The sequence below is a fragment of the Gossypium hirsutum genome, chromosome A11 (genome assembly GCF_007990345.1).
Source record: "Gossypium hirsutum isolate 1008001.06 chromosome A11, Gossypium_hirsutum_v2.1, whole genome shotgun sequence".
Classification (NCBI taxonomy): Eukaryota; Viridiplantae; Streptophyta; class Magnoliopsida; order Malvales; family Malvaceae; genus Gossypium; species Gossypium hirsutum.
In genome coordinates, this window is record NC_053434.1 from 16120291 (window position 1) to 16131421 (window position 11131).

The 11131-nt window shown below is 34.7% G+C and overlaps 2 protein-coding genes across 4 annotated transcripts; one reads left to right on the forward strand and one right to left on the reverse strand.

The window, feature by feature from the left end:
* Nucleotides 1–4204: 4204 nt before the first annotated feature.
* LOC107923811 (uncharacterized) lies at nucleotides 4205–6116 on the reverse strand. Of its 3 annotated transcripts, none has more exons than XM_041081177.1 (4): nucleotides 5911–6111; nucleotides 4998–5276; nucleotides 4864–4921; nucleotides 4205–4657 (listed from the first exon to the last, which is right to left on the reverse strand). In XM_041081177.1, the coding sequence occupies exons 1-4, from the start codon at nucleotides 5997–5999 to the stop codon at nucleotides 4301–4303; spliced, it is 783 nt and encodes a 260-aa protein (XP_040937111.1). In that variant the 5' UTR covers nucleotides 6000–6111; the 3' UTR covers nucleotides 4205–4300. The 3 variants fall into 3 exon arrangements, 1 of the variants encoding a protein (XP_040937111.1); XR_005904889.1 differs by having other exon boundaries at nucleotides 4347–4657; nucleotides 4864–4971; nucleotides 5174–5276; nucleotides 5911–6116; XR_005904888.1 differs by lacking the exon at nucleotides 4998–5276 and having other exon boundaries at nucleotides 4347–4657; nucleotides 4864–4971; nucleotides 5911–6104.
* A 2038-nt stretch (nucleotides 6117–8154) lies between these two features.
* LOC107924517 (trimethyltridecatetraene synthase) lies at nucleotides 8155–10946 on the forward strand. The gene is made up of 2 exons (XM_016855005.2): nucleotides 8155–9125; nucleotides 10094–10946. The coding sequence occupies exons 1-2, from the start codon at nucleotides 8220–8222 to the stop codon at nucleotides 10721–10723; spliced, it is 1536 nt and encodes a 511-aa protein (XP_016710494.1). The 5' UTR covers nucleotides 8155–8219; the 3' UTR covers nucleotides 10724–10946.
* The last annotated feature ends 185 nt before the right edge of the window (nucleotides 10947–11131 follow it).

Below are 11131 nucleotides of genomic sequence, written 5' to 3' on the forward strand. Positions count from 1 at the left end.
TGTACCCATATTCCCTTAATTCTTGTCACAAATATCTCTAGTTCTTACACTATTATTTCTTATGCTAGTCACGACAAGGGCGGAGACAAGGGGGGCTGGTAGGGGCCCCGGCCTACCCTAAATTGGAAAATTTCACATTTAGTTCTTTTATAATTTTAAAAATTTTAAATTAGTATATGATAAAATTACACTTTTAGCCCCCCAAGAATAAGAAAAAATTGATTTAATTCTTTAAAAATTATAAATATATAGGCTATTAAAATGGTGAAATTTCACTTTTGTTATTATAAAAACATACCAGTTTATTTTGGCCTCCCTCAAAAAATTTTCTAACTCCGCCCCTGAGCCATAATATCCTTTTCTTAACCTTTTTTTTATTTTTTTAGATACGGCAGCAAATGTGGTTTCATTTTCAACTCAACTAATAACACTTCATTTTACTCCAAACTTAGATGAGTATTTTTCACTTTCATGACTATCAACAAGTTTCTATTTAATACTACAAACATTACTTCGTCTCTTTTTCCTTAAACATGCATTTATACTTCTTTGTTGGTTTCAAATCGATTTATTATTTTTCTTCACTTAATTTTTATTAAACACTTAGTGTCTTTTTACGCCAACTTACTACTTCACTTCCTTTTTACTTCATTTCTTTTATCTTAAGATCCATATTTTTCTTCTTTCAATTTTGTAATATATATATATACATTCTTTTACATTCATTATATTATTTACTATCTCCTTATTTGATGGTCATTACCCATTACCTTCCAATTCCTTATTAACCTAATACTTGTATCATTTCACTCTTTCTCTTTCTCATTTCCTTTGTACTGTCTTTCTTGTTATCATTTGTCTATACTTTTTTTCATTAATATTTCATGACTTCTTGGTCCTTAATAATTCTATCTTATTCACAAATATTTCATGACTTCTTGGTCCTTAATAATTCTATCTTATTCACAACGTCTGCTTCAAAAATATCCTTACTTTAGTTTTATCCTTTTAATATAATTTTAAGCCTTCATTATCTTTTGTTTATTTTATTTATTTATTAAATAAATAAAATTATTACCGGTCTCTATGGGTACGACCTTACTTGCTGCTATCTACTAATTTATATTTTCAAATAGATTTAATTCTTAGCGACTTCGACAATCATACAAATATTAAAAAAAAAAAGCAATTCAACTCTCTATACTAATTCATAAGTCAATAAGTTTGATGCCTTTATTTGGACCAATATCCCAACCGATTTTCAATCTAATTGATCGGTTTAATTCAAACAATAGCCTCGATTCAGCTCCAATATTTCTAGGAGAATGAAGTGACTTCCTTTCATGAGCGGTGGGACCTTTTGAACTATTTTGCTCTTTATTTCTTTTAACTTATACCAATTAAGATCAAATGAAGATAAGATGTACTAAACATCAAAACATAAAAAAAAAATAGCCAAAAGTTAATGAGAACTATAGATTAAACCAAGAAATCAATTTCATTAATCAAGATGAAAAAAGATATATTTCCAGAATACAAAGCATAGTGTTTATAATACAAAGTATCGTCAACTTAACTAACTGTTAACAAACATAACTACCAAGACTTCTAACTATTAACTCCCTTAACTTCCACAACCATTTTCATACTCTAATATGCCACCAACTTCTCAACCTCTACTAAGTCAGGACCTTCTGAACTACTTTAAGATAGGATCTGAATTTTGTAAATAAGGGAGCTGACAAGGGTTTGGTGAACACATTAGCAACCTACTCTTGTGCTGGAATATGTCCCACAACAAGTTTCCCAGCTGCAATTTTCTCACAAAAAAAGAAAAGATCTAACTCCAGATGTTTAAACTTTGAGTGCAACACCGGATTGGCAGACACAGTGACTGCACCTGAGCTATCACACCACACCGCGGACTTCCTCAATAATGGAACATGTAGTTCGGATAAAAGAGACTCAAGCCAAACCACTTCTGTAACGGTATGGGCCAACCCTCTATACTCTGCCTCAGTTGTTGACCTAAAGACAACCAGCTGCTTCTTTGACCTCCAAGTTACAGGGTTACACCCAAGAAACACATAAAACCCCGTAGTGGATCTACGATCATCTAAATCGGTTCCCCAATTCATATCTGAGCACCCAACCACATCCAATGTAGTGGCTTTAGTGAAATGAAAACCATAATCTATAGTTTCTTGAAGATACCAGATGATGCGTTTGACGGTTTTGAAATGTTGATCAAGGGGTCGATGCATGAACTGACATACTTTGTTCACAGAAAAAGTAATATCCGGCCTGGTGATTACCACATATTGGAGGGCACCTACAATGCTTCGATATTCAGACTCATTTTCAATCACACAACCATCATACTAAGACAGTTTAGAAGAAGCAACCATGGAAGTAGGAGAGCCATTAGCTTGGTCCATTCGAGCTTTCCTAAGCAGATCCAGAATATATTTGTGCTGATTCAAAAATAGACCATCAGTAGTAGGAGTTACCTCAACACCAAGAAAATAACTGAGAGGTCCTAAATCCTTTAAGGAGAACTGAGTGTCCAAGGTTGAAATAAGACTATCGATGCTGGCTTGATGATTCCCAGTGACCATTATGTCATCAACATAGACTAAAACATACAAGAGCACTCTATCAGCTTTCTTAACAAAGAGAGAAGCATCAGACTTAGCTGAAACAAACTGTGAATCAAGCAAAAAATCACGCAGTTTAGAGAACCAAGCCCTAGGAGCCTGTTTGAGACCATACAGAGCTTTCTTCAGCCTACACACCATCAATCCATTATTATTGTTTTGCTCAAAACCAGGAGGTTGAGTCATATAAATTTTCTTAGACAAATCCCCGCGGAAAAATGCATTGTTAATATCCACCTGTCGAAGCTGCCAAACTTAATAGCTAATGTCAAAACAACCCAAATAGTTGTTGGCTTTACAACTGGACTAAAAATATCTTGAAAGTCGATGCCTGGCTCCTGAAGATAGCCCTTGACTACCAGGCGACCCTTGTAACGAGCAATAGTCCCATCCAATTTACGTTTGAGTTTGAAAACCCACTTACAACCCACAGCTCTTCTATTTACAGGTAAGGGAACCAAATCCTATGTGTTATTTTTCAACAAGGCCTCATATTCCTGTTGTGCTGCAAGGGTCCATTTTTTGCTAGTGAAGGCGTCTTCGATTCTGACAGGTTAAGTCTCTCTTAACTCAGCTGAAAAAACTTTGTGCTTGAAAATGCCACATTTGGACCTTGTTTGCATAGGATAGAAGTTGGTAGGCAACCCAGCCGGATGATTCGGAGTAATGCCAATAGGCAGACAACCACCATGACTAGATGATGAATTGGAATATGCTAAAGAATAACCAGTAGGATTAGAAGGACTAGACTGACTGCTGGAAGCAACATTCTCAAGAGAAGAACAAACTTGTGGACTCAAACTGAGATCAGGTGTAGCAAATCCTGGTACATTGCCAGAAGGCCCTTGAGCTTATATAGAAGGAATTGAAGTCTAAAACCTGGACTGGCCAGAAAAAGGCATGACAACTAGAACGAGAGACTGTTGATGCTGGAACATAGACAAACTATCAATAGAACATTAATTACCTACTAAATCAGAAGTAGAAGTAAAAGGAAAACATCCTTCATCAAATACCACATGTCTTAATACAAAGACCCTATTATTGTTGGCAAGACACTTGCACCCTTTGTGAACCGGACTATAGCCAAAAAACACACAAGACTGAGACTGAAATTGTAACTTGTGAGTATTAAAAGGCCTGAGATAAGGGTAGCACCGACAACCAAAAATTTTTAGATGCTAATAACTAGGGACAGTCTTGTGTAGAACTTCATAAGGTGACCTGCCAGTTAGAACTGATGTGGGAAGTCTACTAATGAGATACATAATGCTGATGAAGGCATGAGCCTAGAAACACATAGGCATGCTAGCTTGAGCCAGTAAAGTCAAACCAGTATCAACAATATGGCGATGCTTCCGCTCCACCAAGCCATTTTGTTAAGAGGTGTGAGGGCAGGAGAGTCGATGTTGAATCCCAAGCTGGGAAAGCAACTTTTGAAAAGAACGATACTCACCACCCCAGTCTGTTTGAATAGCCCTTATATTGCAACCAAACTAAACTTCAACAAGTTTCTGAAGTTGAAGAAACCTAGCAAAAGCCTCAGATTTGCTTTTGATAAGATACATTCATGTATATCGAGAATAAGCATCAACAAAAGAAATGTAATAAAGACTGTCTTCAAAAGCCATAGAAGCAGGCCCCTAGAGATCCGAGACAATAAGATCAAAAGGAGCTGAATAAACAGTGTTGAAAGAAGAAAAATGAAGTTTATGTAATTTCCCAAGTTGACAGGCAGAGCAAACTGAGCTCAGCTTACAATTTTTTGACACAATATTACATTTTTGAAGGATTGTAGTAATAGTTTTATTACAATGGTGCCCAAGACGCCTGTGCCACAGATAAAAAATTGAGTCACCAGAAGGAGAGACCCTTGACTGTGCTGTATGAACAGTAGCTGGAACAAAAGAAGTGTTGAACTGCTGAGTGTCGAAGAGATCAAATTGGTACAAGCCATTATGAATGCGCCCCACCAATAATATGGTCCCTATCTTGATGTCCTTCACAAAACAATGAAGAGGATGAAACTTAAAATAAACACAATTGTCACTAGCAAACTGCGCAACAAACATTAAATTTTTACAGATTTAAGAAACATGTAGCACATTTTTCAAATGGAAAACTCTGTTGGAACTGACAAATGAGGAAGAGCCAACATGATCCACTGGTACAAACCTACCATTTCCCATGAAAAGCCTATGTTTACCTGTATACGGAGTTGCCTCTCGAAGGCCATCCAGATCGTTAGTAACATGGTTGAAAGCCTGAAGGAGAGACCATATTAGCTTGCAGACCAGGAGTAGACATAGTACCCCTATGAGTGCAACAATGAGAACATACACAAGAAGGATTAGAAGAATTCTGGAACTGATGATAATGCACTTGCATTGACTGATAAGAGACACCTTCAAATGATTCATCAAAGTGATAATAGCATTTGTGCACAGTATGCCCAATCCTGTCACAAGGTTGACATTAAAGCTTATTAAGAGGAAACTTCCTTCCTCGGCCTCTACCTCGAAAAGCCCTAGAGCCACCACCCCTATAGGATGGTCGAGAGCCTTGATCAGACTGTCGAACATGCCGATCACTAGACTCACTATGTTGAGCAATATTAGCCTGCAGAGAGATATTTAAAATAAAATCTTGCTGTCGAGCCTCATAGTCAATAAGCATCTCAGTAAGAAGATCAAGAGAAACATTCATCGCTGAAGCGACAATGTGAATCGACTCATACTCAACAGGCAAACCAGCAAGAATGATGCTAACTTGTTCTTGTTCAGAAATAACATTTCCTGCAGCTAGTAAAGTATCACACAAACTTTTAATTTTGGATAAGTATTCTTGAATGGTTAGTTGTCCCTTCTTCTGAGAGTACAAAGAATGCCTCATAGTAGATACTGTCAAAGAAGATTCAGTAGCAAAGCGCCTGACAACAGTTCTTCATACATCAACACTCAAACAAGCACCAGTAAGATAGACCAGAATACCATCAGAAATAGTAGACAAGAGCTAAAAAGCCAACAACTTGTCTTGTTGCTTATGAAAAATAAAGTCAAGATTAGGAACATGAGTACCATCACTATCAAGAACCGATTGTGGAGGAACCTGAATTGTTCCAAGAAAAAATTTATGCAGAACATATCCTTCAAGAATAAGCAAAATTTGTTGTTTCCGTAAAAGAAAATTGTGTTCACAGAGTTTCACCGTATCATGCTTGGGAAACTAATGAAGTTTTCGCGAGGAAGCATACCTAGAATCAGGAGAAGCAGCAGCTACAGGTATAGCCATGTGAATGGACTGATGATCACCATCATTACCAGAGACTGTTTCTATTGCCATGACCGAAAAAACCAAAGAAAATTTATGGCTTTGATACCATGATGAGAACTATGGATTAAACCAAGAAATCAATCTCATTAATCAAGATGAAAAAGATATCTTTCCAGAATACAAAGCATAGGATTTATAATACAAAGTATTGTCAACTTAACTAACTGATAACAAACATAACTACCAAGACTTCTAACTATTAACTCCCTTAACTTCCACAACCGTTTTCATACTCTAATAAAAGTAACCACCTCTCTTAATACAAGCCAATCACATGACTAAATTTGCGAAACATAAGGAATAATCACATGACATAATGAATAATGAGTTACCAAATTGATGAGAAATTTTTTTTTAAGTACCGAAGTGAAAATTTATCAAATGTACAAAGGTACTTCAAAAAAAGAATGTATTAAAGGTCATTTGGTTAAAGGGGTATATAAGTCCTTAAGCTTTGGTGAAAAACTCAATTAAATCCTGCTGAAAAATACACTTAACTAAGCTCTTTGACTAACGTTTTTCATTTTTTACCATTACAACGTTAACATGACCATTCATAATACTGATATGGCGCTCCATATCAATGCCAATTGCTGATGAGACAGACTAAAATAATTTAAAATTTTAACTTCAAAAAATAACTAAAATTAATCAAATAAAAAATATAAAAGATAAATTTATAACTTATGAAGAGGTAATGGTTTAAAAAAATTCTACTGTATGCGAATGAAAAAATTGGAAAAGAAATTCCTGTTACAATGCGGAGAGAGATTTTTCATTTTGTGTATGATTTTGGAGAAGGTCAATTATGTAATCTCAAGGCTATTTTATCAATTTAATCTAAAAAAAATTATATTTACAAAAATGACTCAGGTTTAAAAACAATCACCAAAATAACTTGAAATAAACAGTAAGATGGGGTTCTGGGAACCCAATGGCCAGCACTAGGGTATTTTTTTTAAAAATCGTATTGTACTAGTATACAAAAATACCAATATTTTAAAAAAATTTGGGGTTCTGGCCATGTAATGGCCGACACCAGAGATGTAAAAAATAAAATAAAATTTTGGGTGCTAGCTAGTATATGGTCGGCACCAGGTACCTTTTTGTGTCTCGATGCAATTTTTTTTTACATTAGTATACTAATGGCCGGCACCAAAGATGTAAATAAAAATTTTTGGGTGTCGGCCATGTAATGACCGGGTTACATGGCCAGCACAAAAAAAAATATTTTTTTTACATCTCTGGTGTTGGCCATGTAATTTTTTTTTACATCTCTGGTGCCGGCCATCTATTAACCAGCACCCAAAAAATTTTTTTTTAACATCTCTAGTGCTGGCCATTACACTAGTATTTTTGTATACTAGTATGATATAATTTTTAAAAAAAACTTGGTGCCGACCATTGAGTTTCCAAAACCCTAATCTATGATTTATTTCAAGTTATTTTAGTAATTATTTTTAAACCTAGGTCATTTTTATAAATATCAAAAATTTCTATGTTAAACTTATAATATACGGAATCTCAATGGAGCACTAAAACATGTGGAGCCATCGGCTGCAATGACCCAGGTCAAGTCCAAACTCCTTTAGTTGTTGAAGTCTTCCACTCATTTCACCGTGGAAAACAACACCCTACCTTTAATTAAATACTATTAACGTTTATATTTTTATTAATTTAATTTTTCTCTTAATTTCAAAAAATAATTTAATTATCAATATTTTAAAAAAATTTATGTGTATTTTATATTAATTTTTATATTTTTAATTTAATTGTTAAAATAGTGTATAAAATAAATAATGTGATATCAATATAATGACACAACCTTACAATTACTAGTTTTGTTGAAAAACTATTAGACGAAATTGACAAATATATATATATAAATGTTAACAACTAATTAAAATTCCAGGAAGCGAGTGTTTTCTCACAAGTTTGTTGAAGTCAAATTCTTAGAAATTTCATTTTAGACAACATGTACCCACCACCCTTTACAGCGTGATACAAGCATTATGAATTGTGTATATATCATTAAATAAAAAACTCAATTACCAACTTGACCCTGTACAATCCAAATAAATGAAGACCGTTAGTTTCCGAGAAGGAACACGTGGCCCTCGAGACTTTTCTCATTATGATTGTCTATAAATAGCCTAGTCATTTCCCCTCCTGCACAATCAACTCTAATATTCACTTCTTCATCACTTCCACCACAACCTCTTATATCCAATGGAATCCCCATCTTGGGTTTCTTACTTAATCGCATGGCTTGCCACTCTAGCCCTCATCCTCCTCTCCCTCCGTTTCCGCCCCCGTCGAAAACTCAACTTGCCCCCTGGCCCAAAACCATGGCCCGTAATTGGGAACCTTGACCTCATTGGTTCACTTCCCCACAGATCAATCCATTCCCTCTCCCAAAAATATGGTCCACTCATGCAACTCAAATTCGGATCGTTCCCTGTTGTCGTGGCCTCTTCGGTTGAAATGGCCAAAGCCTTCCTTAAAACCCATGATGTTATCTTTGCTGGTCGACCCAAGATCGCGGCAGGAGAGTACACTACTTACAATTACTCTGATATTACTTGGTCACCGTACGGACCATACTGGCGTCAAGCACGAAAAATGTGCATGACAGAACTTTTTAGTGCAAAACGCCTTGAGTCATACGAGTATATCCGAAGAGAAGAAATGAAATTGTTGCTAAAAGGGTTTTACGAATCTTCCGGTGTCCCAATTGTTTTGAAAGATCATCTTTCAGATTTGAGTCTTAATGTAATAAGTAGGATGGTGTTCGGGAAAAAGTATACAGAGGGGACCGGTGAAAATGAGATCGTGACCCCGAAGGAGTTCAAGGAGATGCTTGATGAGTTATTCCTACTTAACGGAGTATTGGATATCGGGGACTCGATTCCCTGGCTAAGGTTCTTGGACTTGCAAGGCAATATTAAGAGAATGAAGGCCTTGAGCAAGAAGTTCGACAAATTCTTGGAGCATGTTTTGGATGAACATAACGCTAGGCGAAGAGATGTTAAAGATTATGTTGCCAAGGATATGGTGGATGTGCTTTTGCAACTTGCTGATGATCCCAATCTTGATGTCAAGCTTGAAAGGCATGGAGTCAAGGCATTTAGTCAGGTCATAATTCATTTACTAGATTCCCTCTCTTTTTCAATGATAATATTTAGGCGTAACGTCAAATTTAATCCTTAATATTTATATTTTTTTTATCAATTTAGCCTTTATTCTTTTTTAATTAAATTTGACCCTTAATTTTTTAAAAAACGTCAAATTTATCCATTAACCTTTTAAAAGTAGTCAAATTGTTGTTTTTTTAACAATAATACTAACTACAATATTAAAATTTTAAACATATTAGCCCACGTATTATTATTATTTTGAACATTTTATATTTTTTGTTGAATTTTGAATTTTTTTATTTTTGAATATTTGTATAATTTTAAAATTATTTTTTGACAAGATACCATGCTAACATAAAAAAACATATAAACTATTATGTAAGTTATCACATCAACGTCTTTAAAAAATTAACATTTTATTCAATATTTATATTAAAAAAGTGAATAGACTTTTTTAAAAGGTTAATGGTGCCTATTTAAAAAAATTTATGAAATTAATAAGGATTTATATGGGATACATACTGTGTTCTTTCAATAAATTTTAGAATTTTTAATAAAATGGTATTATTTAATTTATTGACCTACGTAAATATATATATTTCTATGTAATTATGTATTCCTCATCATGTATCAAATATTAATTTAACAATATTCTCACTATTACTCATCATGTAAATATGTATTGCACAAAAGAGGATTCAATGATAACGAAATGCATATTCACATAAATTATGTCCTTTTGTTGAGGAAAAATCATTTCGGTTATTCATGATTTTTCATTAATAAATTATTTTATTTATCATTTAAGATTTGTATTAATGTTTTATTTTACTCATGACAACAGCAAAAGAATGATGTCATTTTTATTGTACCGTTTTGTTTTGTTTCCTAACATAAAATTTACACTAAATGCCAAAAAAAAAAACATTTGTGTAGAACGTGAGCTAATACTTGTTGATGTTTCAGGACTTGATAGCTGGAGGGACCGAGAGTTCAGCAGTGACTGTGGAATGGGCAATTTCAGAGATGTTGAAGAAGCCAGAAATATTTGCCAAGGCTACAGAAGAACTAGACAGGGTAATTGGCAGGGAAAGATGGGTAGAAGAAAGGGACATTGTGAACCTACCTTACATCGACTCAATTGCCAAAGAGACTATGCGTTTGCACCCTGTGGCACCCATGCTAGTGCCTCGCATGACCCGTGAAGATTGTCAAGTAGATGGTTACGACATTCTCAAGGGCACTAGAGCTCTTGTAAATGTGTGGACAATTGGGAGAGACCCCACGGTTTGGGATAACCCCAATGAATTTTTCCCTGAGAGATTCATTGACAAGACCATTGATGTGAAAGGTCATGATTTTCAACTGTTGCCATTTGGGGCTGGAAGGAGGATGTGCCCTGGATATCCTCTCGGGATTAAGGTCATTCAAGCAAGTTTGGCTAATCTTTTACATGGATTTAATTGGAAGTTGCCTGGTAACATGACAAAAGATGATCTCGATATGGAGGAGATCTTTGGCCTCTCCACCCCAAAAAAATGTCCACTACAAGCTGTGGCAGTGCCTAAGCTCCCACTTCATATGTACTCCCACTGATATTATATATATATATTATTTTAAGGCCCTTAAAAATAATTCAGTATGAGAAGAGAAACAAACAAGCAGAGAAAAAAAAAAGAAAAATACTAGTGATGGTGAGTGTTTTGCCTTTTAGTGGCAGACAGCTATTTATGCAATTTTTTTTCTCTTTTCCAATTTCAATGAGTTGTTGGCATGTAACTGAATTATACACTAATAAAGACTTATTTATAGTGTCCAATTCTGGCTTCTTTATCCCAATAATATTAGAAATAAGAAAAATACCAAACCGGTACACAGTTTTTAACAATCCCTAAACTTTAATTTGATTTTTTTTTTATTTCACTGGTTTCCCTAATCAAAACTTGTTCTATTTTGTTAGTCGTTAAAAACCGTGTACAAGATTGGTATTTTTTTTTATTTCTT